Below are 21,089 nucleotides of genomic sequence, written 5' to 3'. Positions count from 1 at the left end.
TTTCTTTTTTTTTTTTAATTTTCCATTTTATAAAAATAATTTCTAAAATTATTTTATTATTTTATTTAAACTATAAAAAGAATAAATTTAAAAAAAAATGATATCTCATAAAAATAAAAAAATGTAAATTAAATATCTCATTTATATAAAAATAATTACAAAAATCAATGTGTCCCACAAGGCGGACGTCGTCGATTTCGAGCTGGTTGTCGTCGTCAACTTCAAACTTGAGGTTGCTCGGGTTCTTCTTGATGTTGCTCTGGTATCTCTGCAAGCGCTTCATAATATAAATATTCATTATGCTTTCCACGACCTCGACCATGTCCATGCATGTATGAAGACGAAGGACCAGTCTCTGAGTCATAATGTCCTGAACTAAATGCTGGCGTCATCATCATCGAACTTACATAATCAGTTTGACTCTGCGTCTGCATCATAGGGGGCAACTCTTCCAAATTATGTGAAACCTCATCAAACTTATCCTCTTCCCAAACAGGTCCTCTACATCTAGGAGCTGGTGGAGGAACAATAGGTATATTGTACATATAATGAATTTCCTCCATATAGCTTTGGTTGTCACTGCATATAGCAAGAACATGGTTCGGATCATTCGTAACCTCACGGAGTCTACTGTTGTTCGATCTCTGTGAATTATAAAACAATTAGATAATATTTAAAATAAATTCAAATTAAAAATAATTAAATAATATTCATTCATTTACCAGATGACCCAAAGCTGCTCCCAGACGAGTGACGTAGCGCCTTATGATATTATTAGACCAATGAATATATTCTGGAGTGACATCTGTGTCAAACTATTCAATAAAAACCCCCACAACAATAAACCTTGCACGATAGTGCTATCGCACTACCAAATGTGCAACTTTTTTGGACTAATCTCCAGTCCTTAGGTCAATATCATGCAGTACGGGTTCAGTATTACAAGGCGATGGGACATACTGAATTGTCTCATCACTTTGTAAGGAAGATGCCACTCACCAATGTGAAAACATATGAGAGGACTCATCATCTGCCATATGTTTTGACCATTCATACACAAATTAGGCAAAGTATGCATAATAATTTTGTACGGCTCCCAAATAACCTGAAACACAAAATATTATATTAGAGAATATTAAAGACAAATACAATAAAAATGTGTATAAAATAATCAATTAGGTTCAGTGTAATGTACCTGTTTAGGTTGAAGCAGATCAAACATGTATCTATACTGGCTGACTACATGTGTGGCTGTCCTAGTCACACAAAATTTATCTCTCCATCTAAATTTTTAAATTGATAATTTAGAATTTAAATTAACTAGATCAGTGATATAAAAATCAAATTGAATTAAAACAGCATACCGAGAATCGTAGGCTCGTCCAACTAACTAAGTGTCATTAACATGTTGTAGCTGTGAAACCATTGTTGGAAATCGCTTCCAAGCCCATAGTTGCAAAAGTATGAGAGACCCAGCTATCTCTCGAATCTGATAGTGCACTCTCCAACAACACTTCTATGTCTTGTAGAGTGATAGTGCACTTTTCAACAGACATATGAAATGTATGCGTCTCGGGCCTCCATCTCTCGACCAAGGCTGTGATCAGATGCTAGTCCAACTGAATAAATCCTAATCTGGCAACCGCATAGAATCCAGATGTGCGTAGTAGCAGTAGTATTCGAGGGTGGAGCGGGATAGTGCGCTGGAGAACTGCCTCTCGACGCCTGCAAAATATTTCTCCAGTAGTACGATCTTGCCATACAACAGATGGTCGATGAATGGACTGGTCGTACAAAACATCGGGATCAACAGGTCTTGGGTTTAAAGCCATGATCTGAAAAAAAAAATATTTATTTCTCAATTAAAAAAATATTTACTTTTCAATTAGAAGAATAATGTACAACTTAATTAAAAGAATAATGTACAACTTAATTAAAAGAATAATGTACAACTTAATTAAAATAATAATGTCCAACTTAATTAAAAGAATAATGTACAAATTAATTAAAAGAATAATGTACAACTTTATAATAAAAAAAATTGAATATATAATAAAAGATAAGTGGGTGAAGGAAATCTTGCTCACTGCTCATGAGGATCTTGCTCATGAGTAGGATCTCGCTCATAATTGTCTTCACTTTATTTACTTTCCATATATATATATATATATACGACCAATGAGAAAAAAAGCTAATAATCATTAATGAAAAAATAACAACAATAACAAAATTTTGTTACAACTAATAACTATAATTGAGTAAGTTTAATGAAAGTGCATATATTAAAATTGACTATAATTGAATAAGTCTGAAAAAATATGGTCAACCTTGATTTTATTATCAAGTAAATTAAAAAAAAGTGAAATAAGTAAATAGAATAGTAGAGAAAAGTGAGAGGGTAAAGAATAATGTAAAACTTTATTGATTATAATAAAAAAATTGAATATACAATAAATTATAATAAAAAAAATTGAATATACAATAAAATGAATATATAATAAAAAAATTATTTATTTTTCAATCTCTAATTATCTGGAGCCCGTCTTAGTAACGAAGGACACTTCCTTTGATTATGTCCTAATTGATTACAAAATCCACATCGTTGTCGAGTGCCTGGTTCTATCCAATCCATCTCGTTGTGATAACATGAACTTTTCAGTCTACCAGGTTTTCTCAACAACGATGGATCAGGATATAAGATGGGTATATTAGGGTGCGTGATCCAGTAATCTTCATGCGGTACAGGTTGAAATTGAGGAGAGTAACATTCAGCATACGTTGACAATTTGTAGTAGTCCTCAATAAAATCTTCGTAGTTCATATTAAAATGTGAGCAAACGGCCATAAAATGCGAGCATGGAATGCCGAATGCTTGCAACTTGTTACATGAACAGTACCGCTCGGACATATTTAGCCTCGATATTTGAACGTTTCCTCCTTTGGCGTTGAGACTATGACGTCCGGTCTTCACATGAAACACACCTTCATACCGATCGTATGATTGTACTTCATGTTTACTAGATCGTGCAGCCCATTTATTTATTTTCTCGTGTGCGTACCTGGATTTTTACTCCACTTAGTATTATAAAATATGTTTGAAATAAATTATTAATAAAATTTATATATATAAAAAATAATATTATCGAGTGTATTTGTCTTGACGCTCCAATGCATCCCTTATTTCTTCTCTTCATTTCTTGAAAGTTCACGCATTTGAAGAATGTTATCTGAGCAAGAGCATTTATAGGCAACATTCAAGCTCCTTTGAGGACTCCATTTATGCACTCTATAGATTTTTCGTCATCCACCCATATCTGAATCCTCCATCATGTGCTTGAGTCCATTGCTCTAAATTAATGTTGTAAAGAAAACTTAGACAGCTCCGATTTATTCCTTTGATATCTTCAATTGCTTTGTTGAACTTTCGAATTTGAAACTGACACCCGACACGATAAACATAATTTTTCAATGAATTAAATTTATACTTTTTATTGAAGTTGCTGACGATATGTCGTAAGCAGAAACGCTGGTGACATTTCGGTACCATCCAACCATTTGCTGGGTTGTTCACTGCTGCAATTATACCAACATGTCAATCTGAAATTAAACACACCTCTTTGTGTGTTACAATTTCTCTCAGGTATTTCAGGAACCATCCCCATGAGTCTGCGGACTCTTCATCAGCAACGGAAAACGCAAGTGGAAGAAGATGGTCATTCGAGTCAACTGATGTAGCAATCAACAGTTTTCCTCCATATTTGTCGTACAAGTGTGTAGCATCTATCTGAATTATCGGCCGACATTTATTAAAAGCTTCTATACAAGGACCAAATGCCCAAAGTATAGAAGTTAGGATAACATGGCCTTCAGTAAACGTTTCTTTTAACTCTCCACTCTACATGTGTTCCGGGAATGGTCTGCTTAATCATATATAGCCACCTGGGCAACAATTTGTAAAACTCATCCCAATCACCGAATACTTTAGCCAACGCTTTTCTTTTTCCCTCCCATACCCTATGGTAAGGAACATGATATCCAAACTTTGATTTTATGTAGGACTGCAGTTATGCCACACTGATAGATAGTTTTCTCTTACGGCGTCACAGAACTCTAGTGCAATCATTGATGAATCCAATTGCACTTGACTTTGACTTAGTTCTGAATAAAAACAGGTATGCTGCCCATCATACTTAGTGATCTCGAACAAGCCATGCGATTTTTTCTTTATTGCAGGAAGTCTCCACTTGCAACCTTCCTCCCACTTCTTACACCGAATTGTCCAAATCGTCGGTGTAGATTCAACAACCTCATATGGTGCGTGATACTTTATTGCAAAATATTTGACCGCGTGTTGTAGAATTTCCTTGTCTTGATAAATCATCCATTTATATAATTGAGTATTGTCAATGTCTATAGGAGCTACAATTAGGTCATGTTCCCGAATGCTATCCGGTACATTCATATCCAAATCATTGAATGTATCTAAACGCATCTCATGTTCACGACCATCGAAATCCAACTCTTCAAATTCGTCATCCGTTTCTGTTCTGAAATCTCCATACAGGTTGTTAGCCGTCATATCTTCATTATCACATGGCGATGAAACTAACTCCAGATAAGGATTGATACATTGAGTTGGATCTTCAAATTGGTTAAATAATGTATCAGGATCCACCCCTATCCTATTTATATTTACATACAAATGCACTACATTTGGCACTGGCATTGCCATTGAGAACATCAAGTTCATAGCTTGTGCATTCGAAATAGGGAATGACAAATATCAATTTTTTGTATTATACTTTTTATAAGAAGTATATTAAAAAATATTAAATTTTTTTAGTTTATAAACATAAATTTTTTAAGTTTTATGAACATCAACTTTTTAAACATAACAATAAATTAAACTTTTTATAACTATTTTTAAACATAACAATAAATTAAACTTTTTATAACTATTTTTAAAAATAACAACAAATTAAACTTTTCAAATTAAAATTAAACTATATTTTCAAAGTTAATACTAGAAAATATCAACTTATCATAATAAACATAACAACAATAATTTTCCTATGAATAAACTAAAATTTTCAAACTATATTACATATTAAACTTTTGAAACTATACTAAACTTGTTAACTATCACAATAATTTTATATTAAACTATAAATATCAATTTCTTAAACATAACAATAAACTAAACATTTTAACACTATAAACATAAAAGTTAATACTAAATAAATCAAATATCATAGAAATAAACTAAACTTTTCAAATATCATAAGTTCAACTCACAGATTCGACGGTAGTTCTCTTTTTTCCTTCAAAGTGACAATGTTCACCCTTTTTTCCTGTTATTTGTTATCTGACAACAACTACAAAAAATTAAAAAAAAATTAGAATCTATAAAAAAATAATAATATAAGAACAAAAATAAAATTTATAATTATTCTTAAAAAATAAAAATTTAGTAGAGTAATGAACCATTATAGTTGTGTGAGAATAATTTGTATTAAACGAAATACAAGAAGAGAAATGGAAATGGAAATGGGAGGAGAGGAAGATGATTTCGAAGGCTTATTTTCGAAGGCAGTGAGGGGGCAGTGAGCTATAAAGGGGTAGTGGGCAAATCAAGGGGAGATGAGTGAGCAAAATCAAGGGCAGTGAGCTATCGAAGGAGTGAGTGAGCAAAAATGAAGAGGATGGGAGCTTAAAAGAATGTAGGTCGAGTGTTGAACACTCGATCCATGGGTTTGGGGTGGTTGAAGAGGCATTAAGGCTATGGTTGAAGAGGCATTAAGGCTATGGCAGAGGGGCATTAAGGCTATACCAGAGGGGAATCGGATCAGTGTTGGGCAGAGGGAGCATGCATGTAGTCGGTCAATGCATGCAGGGAATCACGCAGGGGAATTGGAGCAGGGGCAGCATGGTGATAGGACCTCACACTTTTTTTTAATTTACTTGATAATAAAATCAAGGTTCACCATATTTTTTCAGACTTCTTCAATTATAGTCAATTTTAATATATGCACTTTCATTAAACTTCTTCAATTTGGTCATATATCTATATCTCTCTCTCTCTCTCTCTATATATATATATATATCTATGGAAAGTAAATAAAGTGAAGACAATTACGAGCGAGATCCTACTCATGAGTGAGATCCTTCGCTTAGGAGCGAATCCTTCATGAGCCTTCACCCGCTTATGTACATTGTCGAGGGTTGAAGTTTCGACTTATATATGTCGAAACTTCAACCTTCGACAACCCTAATTTACATATTCTTTTCAAGTTATTCTTTGTTTGTCGAGTTCTCAACGTTCGACCTCTACATTAATCGAATCCTCAACCCTCGACTTCTAGCCTCGAACTCCCAAAACAACAATATTTCTCTAATAAGTTTCAAAACAATATTTCTCTAATAAGTTTTGAAAATAACAATATTAATATTAAAGGTCCGTTCAGAGGGACCCACTTTTAATATTTATTTACCAGTTGAAAAGTTAAACAATACCAGAGTAGGTTGTGCAGTTTGAGGTTTATTATTTATTTTAAATAAATAATTATTTTAGGCATTACCCATTATTTTGCTATAATACTTATGACAATTGGGATTTTATATTAGACATTCTTACATCTACATAGTTTTTGAAGATTTAAGCTGCATGAACAAATAATATGATGTAAAATAATAATTATTACTAAAGTTATTTTTTCTGAAAAACCTTAAATAAATAAAAATTTTAAAAATTTAGACACTAAAATAAATTTAAACTTTCAATTACATATATATATTAAATACATGAACAATACTTAGGTGCAACCATATTAAATTTATACTTCATTTTCTATACACAGAAAAATAATGTTTTAATAATTTTTTAAAAATAATTAATTGTCACGTTACAATTTTTCATTAGATGCAACAAGGAGTTATATAATAGATGACCACACCTAATTTTTTTCTTAAATATATTTATCATATTATAATATTAAACCTTTCCCCCTCATTTTTTTTTTTAGGAAATGTCGTTGAATCTTCTTTTCTCACTTTCATCCAAATTTAGGCTGCACACCATAAACTTAAAAGTCAATCTTTTGAACAAGAAAAAGAGAAAAAAGGGTCACATTTCCACCAACTCATTCTCAATACATTCATAATTATTTTTAGCTTAATGAGTGGAAGTTCGAATTAGGTACATTCATCAAATTTACAACAGTAGAAAAAGTGATTTTTAAAATATTTTGATAGAAGATATAATGTTTTAAATAATTTAATTATATTCAAATTAACATAAAATTTAATTTTATTGATAATATATGATAGAACAAGTAGATGAAGAGTAAAAAGATGATTTAAAAAACCATATAAAAAATATATATATATATAAATGCAATCCCCTATATGTTCCTTCAATCACAAACTGTGACGGATCTAAAAATTTTGTTGACGTCTGGTACTAAAAAGCAAGTTTAACACATGACTAACTAGTAGTTTTGATATCATGTCAATCTTTTATATATATATATATATATATAACATAAAATTGTGGACTCAAATCTCTCGAATCTATACTAAATCTACCATTGATCACAAATTAAAAAAGAATATCTTTTTTAGAGCATAGAAATTACCTCTTTTTATCATTATTGATCTATATTTAAGAATGATAAGAGATTCACGAAATAAATTATATCAAATAATGAATTTTAGGACACATACTAAAAATTTCCGAAGAGGGGTGGATCCGTTATTTTTCTATATAAAAGAAAATCCCACCCATAAGCTCCAAACTCCAAGGTGAAAATTACAGACTACAAAAATGTTAGCACCATTATTACTCTTCATCTTCCTCTTTCTTCTTCCATTACTTTTCTTCATCTTCATCTTCACCAAGACTCCAAATTCCCATTTTACCCCTTCCATTAAACTCCCCAGATCATACCCTTTAGTTGGTTCCTTCTTCGCCGTCTTCGCCAACCGGCACCGCCGTCTGCAGTGGCTCTCCGACGTCCTCCAAGTCTCCCCCGCCGCCACCTTCACTCTCCACCGTCTCTTCGGCCGACGCCAGATTTTCACGGCGAATCCCGCCGTCGTACAACACATTTTGAAGACCCAATTTCATATTTACCAAAAGGGAGATTCGATTCGCTCTCCTTTCAGTGATTTTCTTGGCGACGGAATCTTTAACGCCGACGGTGAGAGCTGGAAATTTCAACGACAAGTTTCTAGCCATGAGTTTACCACCAAATCTCTACGGAAATTCGTTGAGACCGTCGTCGACGCTGAGCTCTCCGACCGCCTTGTTCCGATTCTGTACACGGCGGCGACGGATTGCTCTGTTTTGGATTTTCAGGATGTTCTTCAACGATTCGCTTTTGACAACGTTTGCAAGATTGCTTTTGGGTACGTACTAGAAAATTATGTTTTTTAATTGAATTCAGATTCCATTCTCTTGAATTTGTACTTCAATTTTGTTTCTAACAAATTCCAAAGTTTTATTATTATTTTTTCTAAAATCCAAAAGTTTTTATTTAATCTAGTTAAATTAACTTCAAAATTAGGTATAAAAAAAAACTTTAAAATTTGTCTTTAAACTTTCATGAGAGTCTATTTTGTGCATAATAAATCTAAAATTTGTGTGTGTAAAATGTGTGGATTTACTAATTTTAAGATTTTGTTAGACACAAAAGATTAGATTTATATTTAATAGATCAATTAATTTTAAAATACTTTTGAATATGCTTGATCAGTAGGCATAAAATGAAAAGTTCATTGACCTATTAGATTGTGGACACAAAATTGAAAGTTGGATGACATATTAAACTATTTTAAAAGTTTAAGCTTCGTATGGTAATCATTTCATTTTTTGTTTTGTTTTAAAAAATTAAGCTTATTTCTTCCTCATTTCTTACCATGATTTGTATATTTTTTTAGTATAATGGATAAATTATTAGTCAAATTCTAAAAAAAAAAAAAATTAAAAACTACTTTTTTTAATTTTCATATTTTGGCTTATTTTTTAAATAATTGATAAAAACTAGATAACAAAGTAAGAAATTTAAAAGTGAAAATAATATTTATAGGCTTAATTTCTCTAAACAAAAATAAAAATCAAATAGTTACCAAACGGTGCTTAAGAATCCAATAGATACAAAATCCAAAGTTTTAAAACTATGAACTTGTAATTTGAGCTTCATTTGGTAATGGTTTGATTTTTTTTTTTTTTTTTTTTAAGTTTATGAAATTTAAATCTATAAACTCTTCTTTTACATCTATTTTTATTTTTTGTTTTATTATATATTATTTACCAATATTAATTTTCACAAACTAAGTCAAGATTTGAAAACTAAAAAAAAAAAAGTAACTTGAAAATATTTGTTTTTGAAATTTAGAATTTAACTAAGAATTTAGCAGTAGTTGAGAAAGATTGTAATGAGGTAAGAAAATGAGAGAAAATAAAGAAATTAAAAAGACAAAAAAAAAAAAAATGGAGGTATGAAAAAGAAAGTCGAGGGATTAAAGTAAGAAATTTTTTAATTTTTGTACAAAATTAAGAAATTTCGTGTAACATTTGAATAGGTATGATCCAGCTTACTTATCACCATCATTTGGTCAATCAAAGTTCGCAAAAGCATTCGAAGAAGCAGTTAGAATCAGCAGCCTTAGATTCCAATCTTTGCTTCCAATTGTGTGGAAACTCAAAAAATTTCTTGACATTGGGTCAGAAAAACAACTCCGGATCGCCATAGCCGAAGTTCGAAGTTACGCCAATAACATCATCAAAGACAAAAAAGCAGAGCTCAAAACCAATTCTTCCATCGCCGCCGTCGATCTCCTCTCCCGCTTCCTCACCTCCGGCCACTCCGACCAAAATTTCATCACCGACATAATCATTAGCTTCATTTTAGCTGGACAGGACACAACTTCGGCGGCGCTAACTTGGTTCTTTTGGCTCTTAGCCAAATACCCACAAGTTGAAATTCGAATTTTGGAAGAGATTAGCCAAAAAACTGAGGATTTGTTTAGTTATGATGAAGTTAAGGATTTGACATACACTCACGCTGCTCTGTGTGAGAGTATGAGGTTATATCCGCCGGTGCCGATGGACGGGAAGCAGACAGCGGCAGATGACGTGTTACCGGATGGGACGGTGGTGCGGAAGGGGGAGAGGGTGGCGTATCATCCCTATGCGATGGGGAGGATGGAGACGATTTGGGGGAAGGATTGGGCGGAGTTTCGCCCTGAGCGGTGGTTGGAGAGAGGCAGCGCCGATGAAGTGGCGACAGTGAAGTGGAGGTTTGTGGGGAGGGATAATTATACGTATCCAGTGTTTCAAGCGGGGCCGAGGATTTGTTTGGGGAAGGAAATGGCATTTTTGCAGATGAAGAGGATGGTGGCCGGAATTCTAAAAAGATTTCGGGTGGTTCCAGCGGTGGCGGTGGGGGTGGAGCCGAGGTTTGTTCAATACATGACGGCGAAGATGGAGGGCGGGTTTCCGGTGAGGATTGAGGTACGGGAGGGATTAGAATAGTAGTACTCTTAAGATTAATAAGGATAGATATAATTTAATATGTTTTATCACTATAGACTTTAAAATCTGAATCTAAATTTTATTATATTTATAATTTTTTTTTTATATTGTATTATATCTGTAAGTATTTTGAGTCTGATTATTAATTTACAATTATTTTTAAAATTAAACCATCTAAAAGATTAGTGGCAAACTTTCACTATAATTGTCAAATGAGCATAATTTTGGGGCAAAATTGATATGTATGTACTTCTTTAAGGAACACCTAAAATGAATAAATCAATTCATTTATAACTCACTCTACTAATGAATAATGTCTCAGGAAGCATAAATTACTAAGACAATTTTTAATAGATCACACAATAATTCAATGAATTGTGTCCTGTTAGTAGAAGTTAAAATATGAATATGTTAACATATAAAGACAGAAAAGGAGTATCGATATGTTTATGTTTAAAATATTATTTTGATCCCTATATTTTGATATTTATTCAATTTTGGTCTTTATATTTTGATATTTATTTAATTTTGATATTTGTATTTTAAAATGTCTAATTTCGTTTTATGAGGTTTTAATAAAAAAAAAGTGAAATATGATATACAGTTATAAATTCAACCCATTTGTGTTAAAAAAAAAAAAATGTTTTTACTTTTCAATTACTTTCTCTCTACTCCAGGGTCTCTGAGAGGAAGAGAGAGAGAGAGTGATAGAAAAGATGAAAATGGAGAAGAAAGAGAGGATGGAGGGGAGAGAGAGTAAATTAAAAGTACAAAAAAATTGATTTTTTAACCTAAATGTATTGAATTTGAAATTGTCTATTGATCAACTCAACTATTTTTTATTTTCAATTGATGGCAGTGACCATTTTTTAGCTTTATTAAATGTTTATGGATAAAATAAAACGACCATAAAAAAAAAAATATAGGACCAAAATGATGTTTTAATCCATTTTTATTTTACAACTTAGTTTATATATGCTATAGATTTTTAAAAAAAATCACGAGTGTTTTTAAATCTGTTAATAAAGTGTAGAAACTAAACAAATATAGTGAAAAAGTATTTTTTTATTTTTATTTTTAGTTTTTTGCTAAAGTAAATTTAGTTTTATGGGTATTGATATGTACCCATCTTTAGAGTAAGGTCACATTTACAACAATCGAAAGGCAAGCCATCAATGATAATATAAAAAGTGAGCTATAGTTGATTACTTTTGTTGTTTTTTACTTCAGTTCCGTAATCGTAATGAGATGTGGAGTTTACCTTTAAATTTGTAATCAAGTCATGTAATATAATTGAGGAATAAATGATACTTAATTTGATTGTGATTGAAAATAATGTGGGACTCGCTACGTTTACCGTTACTGTTACAGATATTATTACTGTAATCTTATGAAAATTATGAATTTGTCACATTAATACCTTTACCATTATCGTTATTATTAAGGTTAAGTAGTAACAGTAATCATATTGTAACGATAAAATGTGAAAAATTCATAATTTTAGATAAACACGATCAAAAGATTACAATTTATCTATCAATGAAATTTGATTTGGATTATATCAATTTTTACTGCAGTTTGATAACATAGACCTAAATTCAATCTCTAACCAAAAGAAAAAGGAAATTTTCCAAAATATTTAAAAGTTTTTGAGAGGTGTTTTGGTCAAAGTGAACAAGGACCACGGCAAAAGAGGAGTCAGATGCCATAGTGGAGAAAATGTCTTTTCAAAGCTGTTGGGTGGGTCATAAATTCAACTTTTACCAACATTAAAATAAACGAGAAAATTTGAAAATAAAACATTGAGAAAAACTAATTTCTTACAATGAAACATTGGACAGTTTACGACTTACGACTTCTGAGGAACATAAACATGGTATATATATTTGTTTAAATACTATTTTGATATATGAATTTTGAGACTTATTCTATTTTAATTCTTAAATTTTTGAAAACGTCTATTATAGCCCTTAAATATTGAAAACTTACTTATTTTGGTTTCCGTTGTCAAGATTCTGTTACCTCTGTGATGGAATAGTGAAGGTGATTGTAGTTTAGATAATTAGGCACTAAATAGTTTGACTAAAACGCCAAATACGCTTATGGACTTTGGACTAAAAATTCTAGGGTTCTAATTTATTTTCTTGTCAATAGGTTGAAATATCAATACCTAGCTCCTTCTCACTCCTCCATCTTCTCCTTCTTTTGGAGCTGCTCTACTTCGGAGATTGATTTTGAGGTGTACAATGCGATGCCGACAACAATAACTAAAAGAGACGGAATATTGCAATTGGCTCAGGTAAAAATTGGAGTTTGAGATGATGAAGACGGTGATGACAATCAACTTAGGCAGAATGAAAATTTAATTCACTTAGGTAAAACATAAATTGGAGTCTCCATCGAAATTATAATCGAAAGCTCGCTAAAATTTACGAAAAATCAAGAAGCTTAAACAAAATTGAAGTAAAAAAATAATTGATTTCCTTTTTTTTCTCCCCTTCAAAATTCAACTCTCCTATGTTCCCCCAGTTTCACATATTTTTTCCTTCTTTTAAAATATTCTTTCTTTTTATTTCTTTAAAAAACCTTATTATTTATTTATATTTTTTGAAATTAGAATCTCCAAGAAAATATGACGAAAATAGAATCAAATAAATCCAATCCAAGAAGAAGAAGAAGAAATAAAGGAAGAAGAAGAAATAAAGGAAGAAGAAGAGAGGAGATTGGGAGGAAGAGAAAAAAGTAAAAAATATCAGGAAACAAAGCATTCACAGATTGTATATGGATGAAATTAGATATGACATGTGTCGAGAAATCGAAGTAAAATGTTGACAACCAAGGGACCACAATAGTGTATGGCATGTGTTGAGAGATTGAAGTAGAATGTCAACAACCAACTGGCCAAAATAGTGAACAACCAAAATCAAACCGACTTTTGATTTATCTTCTAATTGAAAATTTAAACCCTAGATATTTTAGGGTGGATAACATGTTTGCCAGCCTAGTTATCTATAAATACAATCAAATTCACCATTCTGTTAAAAAGTTAATAGAATCTTAACATTAGACATCAAAATAGGTATTTTTTTAAGTTTAAGGACTAAAATAGACATTTCTTAAAGTTTATGGATCAGAATAGATTAAGATTCAAAATTCTGAGACTAAAATAGGATTTAAACTTTTTTTTTTAAGTTACAGAAATTTAATACTTGAAGTTTGAACTTATAAAAAGGTAATGATTGAAAGTTACATCTATCTCCCTACAACTCCTCTAATAATCATATGACAAATAGTAATAATGATGATAATTTAAGTTTTTTCAAAAAATCAAATTTTTTTGTTACATGACAGTTTTCAATTAATAATGGGTGGATTACACAAAAATAGAAGGCTACATCCGAATATATATATATATTTTTTAAAAACTTGCACTTGGAAAGGTATGTTTTTATTTATTTATTTAAATTTTACTATCAAATGATTTTTTTAAAAAGTAATACCAATAATAGTTTGATGATTATCATAACTTTAAATTTTCACTATTACAAAAACAATGTTTCTTGACGTTTTAAAAACCGTCATGGAATTCAGTGTCAAGAATGTGGATATTCTCGACGAGAAAAAAAACGTAAAGAACAATGACACTTGACATGTTTGAAATGTCAAGAATATTAGCATTCTTGACAAATAAAAAATGTCAAGAATAGTTTCACTTGATATGTGAAAAATGTCAAGATATACTTTATTTGATCCTTAAAAAAATGTAAAAAAATATAGGTGTTCTTGACAAGAATAAAGTGTCAAGTGCAAAACTTCTTGACAGTTTCCATTTGTCAGCAAATATATCTATATCTTGACACGTTTAACTCGTCAAGTATGTTTGTGTATATTTTTTTTTTTTAAATTTTAATATGGATGTTTACCTATAAATTGTTCTTGTATTATGATCAAACAATCACATATGATATATTATATTATGACAAATATCCATCAAACCAAAGAAACAACCAAACGCAATTTCAATCTTATGAACCAAAATTTCCTCCAATACATTTGACAAAAGATAACATTTTTCAACATATTGTCATTATAAAACTTTACAACTCCATGAAGGATTTTCTAAGTTAACTAGAAAAATATGGATAGATCCATATGAACATTTTCAAAAGAATATAAGAAACATAATTCTAATAGTTAGTCCAACATGAACAAATATTACATTTTCAAAACTTCTATCAAAACTACCATCCACCCTATATTAACAAAACTATATCATTCTCCCCATAGGAACTACCAAAACCACCTTTGCAATCATCATCTTCATATAAACACATGAACAATTAACCACCTTCCCAAAACTACAATTAACCAACCCCTACATATGAATAATTCCAAAAAATATTTCACCTATATCAATATGTGAAGTAAATCTAGAAATTCAGCCAAAACAAACACTTTTCTTCAAAATGACCAAATTGTGCGACATCTACTATCACATGTAGCAACCCAAAAATTCAACCAACTCAACTCACACCTCGTCTAACTCGATTTGTGAGTAGGAGTTCCTTGTATCAATCTAAAAATATAAATGTTAAATATTATAATAAATTCTACTTTCCCTACACTATTTAAAATGTCAAAATAGTTTGATAACATACCAAATATGAGATGACAATGCTTTTTTTGGTCACAATATCCCTCATATACCTCATGACATAGTATCCATATTCAGTGCTCCCAAAATGTAGAGGACTACAGTAAAAAGAATAAGAAATAATAATAAAGTAATCTTTACGCACTAGACATCTATATAATATAATGAATAAGTAGTAATGTTTATACTTGCCTTTACTATTCTCCATAAGGTTTGCTTCTGGCTTTTTTTAATATTCTTGTGAGATTGAAAGATAGCAATAGCCCTATTTTCCAAGAAATAACAATAAATTCTAAAATAAAGTACACTTTAAAGCAAAAACGACAAATGAAAAAGGTTAACTTACGTGTCAATTATGTATCTTATATCTACTTGTGATGTTGTCCTTATTGAGTCTAGGTAATACACAGTATCATCATAGACATTTATAGGAAGTAGTACCTAATGATCACTAATTAATAAAATATAATTAGTATTTTTATTACTCATGCAAATTTGTTTGACTACTACATTAAAATTGATATAAAAAAAAAAAAAACATAACTCACCCAAGATTAAAAGGAGCAAGAACTATTTGGTTTGCTTTTGAGACCATTAGTCTACTATACAGGTTTCGAGTTTTAACTTTTTGAGAGTTATGTCCAGAAGAAATGAAAGATGGATCTACAAAAATGTAAGGACGAATGCAAGTACCTATAAAACTTGAAAAAAGTTATCATGAGCACGAAATTTGAATCAACAATAATCCAAACTTAAAAGAAAGTAAGATAAATTACAACTCTTCAACTACATTTGTGCATTAAGTTATCTTGAGCATAAAATCTTCCATTCAGAAAATCAAATTAATACGAAACCAGTGAAAGTAGTTCTCAAGCAACAAAAGCCATTGAATTGATATCAATACCTACATGTTCAGTTTTCTATATAGTTGTAATTAATATCAAATTTATATCTAATTCTTACACATAAGTTGCTATACCCTTTTTTTGTAGAAAAAAAGTTGTACTTTAACCTAATATATAAATACATACATACACACACATATAATTGTTGTAAGCATTGACGAATCCACTCTAAAATTCACTCTAAATATCGCAAACTTTAAAGGGAAGAAGCTTGTTTTCTTACAAAACTCAAGAACAAACAAGAGAAGAATATTGTTCTCTTGAAACTCAATTTTCTTCTATTGATTTGATTTCCTTCCTTCACTTAATTACGAATGAGGGGAATGAACCATTTAATAGTACTCAAGAGATGTTTCCTAAACTATACAAAATAAATGAAGTACATGTATACATACCATTCATATACTTGAACAATTATATGTATTTAGAAGTGTATGTATCTAGAAATTAAAAATTCATGTATTTGGAAATATATCTAGCAATGTATTATCCATTATGTATCTAGCTTAATTTCTAACATCCCCCCTAAGCTAGACTTCCATGACTTCGAGCTTATCTTTCATTTTCCAGAATAAGTCTTTCTTTAATGCTTTGGTGAATATGTCTGCAACTTGATCTTGTGTCTTGCAATACTTGATGCATACTTCTCCATCTTTGATCAATTCCATGATGAAATGATACTTGATCTTTATATGTTTACTTCTTCCATGAAAGACGGGATTCTTTAAAAGTGAAATAGATGATTTATTGTCACAGAACCTGATTTATTGTCACAGAATATGATGGTCTCTTTCCCTTGGAGATTCTTTAATTCATGTAGTACCTTTCTTAGCCAAAGTGCTTGACAACTGACTGTAGACAAAGAAATGTATTCAGCTTCCGTTGTTGATAATGCTATAACATCATGCTTCTTTGATGCCCACGAAACTACTCCAGACCCAATATTAAAGACAAATCCAGAAGTACTTTTGTAATCATCAATATTTCCTCCCCAATCACTATGACTATAGCTAACAATCATACTATCCATGTTCTTCTTATAGTGGATTCTTAAGAAGCATAAACATGGACACGGGACACTAAACGAATACGATAGGATACAACGATATGCCAATTCCTAAAATACTAGGATACAGACACATTGGGGATACACTTTTTTTTTTAAAAAAAATTATTTTTTTATCTTATATGTAAATTTAACATAAAATACTAAATGTCTTCCACTAAAAAAAAAAACATAAAATGTCAATTGTTAAGTTAATTAACCAAAACCATTATAGTTTGTAGATGTACAAATCAACAAAATACGTTGTCCAACATTCAACATAACAAAGCTCTCAATAGTCCATAGAAATTGAAAGGAAATGGAAAGTAGTAATTTCAAATCTCAATAACATCTTCATCCTTATCATTACCATCCTCATTAGTAATTTCAGCCTCTAATTCTAGATCATCCAAAGATAAATTAGCTACTCCAAGCATACTGACATCTTCAAAAGAATCAAAAGCATCTCCAGCAATATCTCATGACTCGGTCTCTCCTCTTGAATATTTTGGAGTTCTTCCGAACAAAAGACGAAGATTATTATGGATAAATACCAAATCTTCTGCATGTTGAGGCATCATTTTGTTCCTCTTGCACTATCCATAAACAAATTGATTATTTTCAACATTCTTGGCAGCATATATGTTTTTCAAGGCAAGATTTAGCGTATGAACTACGCATGATTTCCATATAATCGTTGGAAATTGTGCTTCGATAATTTGTTTTGCACCTTCACAGTTAGGAACATTATCTGTTATCACTTGAACAACATTTTCATGACTAACATCATTAATCACTTTGAGGTACTTATTCTTGATTTCACCTGAGCAATCTACTGACCTTAGAAACATTGGTATGCCATCAAAAATAGCTTTGAAGTTAATCAACGACCTCTTTTATGAGTCACTCCATTCGTCACTCACAATATTCACTCATTTTTTCCGCTATTCACCTTTAACAGGTATCAATAACATTTCAATATTTACCTTTTCTCTTTGCAGTAGACTGGTCCTTAACATATTATAATCAGGAGGCACATATCCCTGCAAGGGATTGTTTGTAGCGTAAGTAAAGACACCTATAAAATATAGATTCCTCGTTAAATGAAATGGAAAACCCGTAGAATAAAATGGCAAGCCCATAGAATAAAACATCCTAACAATGAGCATATCCAATTGGATTCATGCAGTCTTGTTGAATGACTTTTCTAGTGCATTGCTCTTGCTTTTCTTGCTATCTACGTCAAAGTTAGGAGAATTTCTCAAATTCACTCCGCCAATTGATATGACTGAAAGTGATCTTAATCTAGGTGGAAAAGGAACATTTTTAGAAGTCTTGCCTTCCATTCGGATTTTTGACCCATCTTCTAATTTCAACATATCCACTATATCTCTGGGAGTGACATTTAGACATGACCTAAGTTCTTGACCATTAATCTTCAATAAATGAGCTCTAACTCTTGTATGTGAGCTCTTCTTTGTGACATGGCAAAAGTTGCATTGCCATGAAAATTTTCACCTCAATCACTCAATTTTTGAATCTTAGTCACGTATTTCTATAATGGTTTTGAATCATCTTCAATGGGGTTAGATTCCATGCAACTACATGATTGATTGACAATGACTACTATTCATCGATGACATCCTAATATTTAACGAGGAAAAAAAATATAATAGATTTAAAGAATGAAAACCAAAATATGAACTTTGAGGAATAGACAATGGGTAAAAAATAAATAAAATATTTGATGACTCCATTCAAACGATAGTGCCACAGTGGATAAACAAATAAAAATAATAATACATGCATAGTGGGTATTACTTTAGAATATTGGTAAACAGTGGGTGGGTATCACTCCTAAGTTCCTAACATTTAAAAATAATAATACATACTTGATAGTGAAGTGGTCCTATCGGCGCCGAGCAAGAAGAAGAAGAACTAATCAGCAGTGGTGATCGACAAGCAAGCAGTGGTTGAGGTGCACGACAAAGAGGGTTTGAGAGTGAGAAATCGAATGGGTCTGTGAGGTGCACGACAAAGAGGGCCTGAGGGAGAAGAAATCGAATGGGTCTGACTTCTGAGAGAGAGAAATCGAATGGGTTTGACGTTTCACCTACTAGCTGTTGTGCTGCACATTTCCTTTCCGTGAGGTGCACGACAAAGAGAGTTTGAGGGGCGCGGGAGGTGGAGTGGAAAGCGGTTTTTAGATTTTATGATTTTTTAATTTTTTTTTTTTAAAAGTAGGTAATGGGCTTCTAATTTAGGCCCAATTTGAACCCATTTTTCTTTAATTTTTTTATTCAGCATGTTCGAGAAGGCTCTTTTTCGTGTCCTAAGGTGTTCGAAAATAAAAAAAAAAGACAAGAAAATTGGTGTGTCAGACACGTGTCCCCAACGTGTCCAAACGAATCCATGTTTGACACGTGTCCGACACCGATACCATTTATAATATGAAGTGTCCGTGCTTCATAGATTAATTCCATGATCAATAGTTTTAAGAATATATCTAAGAACTCTCTTTCCAGTTTTCCAATGACTTCTCTTTGGTGATGTCATAATTCTGCTCAATAAACTAACTGAGAACATAAGATCAGGTCTAGATGTAGATAAATATATTAAACTCCCAATAAGACTTCTATAGATGGTGGCATCAAAAGCTTTTCTATCATCATGTTTGCTTAGTTTTAAGCCTAGTTCCATAAGAGTATTGGCAAGCTGAGCTTTCTCCATTTTGAACTTTACCAACAAGTCTCTTGCATACTTCTTTTGAGAAATTGCAATCCCATAATCACCTTGCTTAACTTCAGTACCAAGAAAGTAATGAAGTAAACCCATGTCAATCATCTCAAATTCATGCTCTTGAAGGATCTCTTGACGAAGAGCATCCATGAGCGAGTATGGATCTTTCCGATTTTACCGTCACTGAAATACAACATATACATTTTAATATACAATTATGCAAAATTACACTGCTTAAAGGCATGCTTCGAACAATAAAGTATAAGGGAAAAAGTTCTCATACTAGTTGAAGATGCTCTTCAAGCTTTGGAACTCAGATGCAACGGAAGACCTCTAAGTGATGTCTGTCACCCCAGCAAACAAGTCCTATGCAGCAGCATGAACTATCACGAACAAGTGAATACAGCGAGGACGACACCACCAATAGGAACCTTTGGTATTCTCGGAGTAAGAATCCAAAGTGTGGTCTTTGATGAGTTTGGTAGAGGTAGGAGGAAGAATAAATCATGTAGACGATAAGCAAGTGGGAGAGAAAATGAAGTTATCGTATAGCTAAATTCTTATCGTTTAGAAGAAGCTACATGATCGTATAGGTTTTATTAAGTAATCGTTTAGTAAAAGGTGGATGATCGTTTAGAAAACACGACACACTATGCGATCGTTTAGGAAAGCTAAGCGATCGTTTAAGCGCGAGGTGTGTGATTGTTTAGGCGCTGAGCGGCTATCGTATAGGCTCTCGACTATTCGATCATTTATGTTTTCACACGGATGCCAAATTTTTCCGAACTTTTGTAAAATGAAACTAATTTTCATTTTATTCTTTGGTTACTATAACCGAAGCGGCTGCTCCTACTAATGCACGTTCGAGAGAAATTTTAGGCCAATTATCATATAATTAATTAATTAAATAATTAATAAATATAATCATATTATATTCTTACCCTATAGTTTGATATCACATATCTACTATAGTAATCTCTTCTTCTTGTCAATTTGAACATTTCAAATTAATCCAAACACTGATTCTCGATTTTATCCAAGTTACTTAGGGGACCTAATGAACCTGTGGCTCGAAGCTTCAACGGTAGTGAATAGCTTACTAAACTCTTTAGCCACGAGATCCACCATCTGTTAACTGTTAGGCATTCCACTAAAGACCAACAGCTGAACTCTTCTTACCACAGATATATTTCTGTGTCCATCGGATATAAC

General features: G+C 31.7%; 1 protein-coding gene and 1 long non-coding RNA gene across 2 annotated transcripts; one reads left to right on the top strand and one right to left on the bottom strand.

The window, feature by feature from the left end:
• The first annotated feature begins 7,671 nt into the window (after nucleotides 1-7,671).
• LOC120077601 (cytochrome P450 94A2-like) lies at nucleotides 7,672-10,704 on the top strand. The gene is made up of 2 exons (XM_039031537.2): nucleotides 7,672-8,406; nucleotides 9,583-10,704. Exons 1-2 carry the CDS (start codon nucleotides 7,823-7,825, stop codon nucleotides 10,532-10,534), a joined length of 1,536 nt encoding a protein of 511 aa, XP_038887465.1. The 5' UTR covers nucleotides 7,672-7,822; the 3' UTR covers nucleotides 10,535-10,704.
• A 3,909-nt stretch (nucleotides 10,705-14,613) lies between these two features.
• Nucleotides 14,614-19,207, bottom strand: LOC120078556 (uncharacterized). Its single transcript, XR_005482040.2, has 4 exons — nucleotides 19,031-19,207; nucleotides 15,737-15,881; nucleotides 15,535-15,639; nucleotides 14,614-15,453 (listed from the first exon to the last, which is right to left on the bottom strand). It is a non-coding gene; the product is annotated as an uncharacterized LOC120078556 (long non-coding RNA).
• Nucleotides 19,208-21,089: the final 1,882 nt, after the last annotated feature.

This window comes from Benincasa hispida, chromosome 5 (assembly GCF_027475165.1).
Source record: "Benincasa hispida cultivar pf3 chromosome 5, pf3_genome.v1.1, whole genome shotgun sequence".
Classification (NCBI taxonomy): Eukaryota; Viridiplantae; Streptophyta; class Magnoliopsida; order Cucurbitales; family Cucurbitaceae; genus Benincasa; species Benincasa hispida.
This window is presented reverse-complemented; position numbering and strand designations above follow the sequence as displayed.

What these genes read in the sequence shown, in the direction of transcription:
- LOC120077601 (XM_039031537.2), top strand. Translation starts at nt 7,823, where the DNA reads ATGTTAGCACCATTATTACTCTTCATCTTCCTCTTTCTTCTTCCATTA. An exon ending in GTTTGCAAGATTGCTTTTGG is followed by an intron (nt 8,407 to 9,582) that starts GTACGTACTAGA and finishes ACATTTGAATAG; the next exon opens with GTATGATCCAGCTTACTTAT.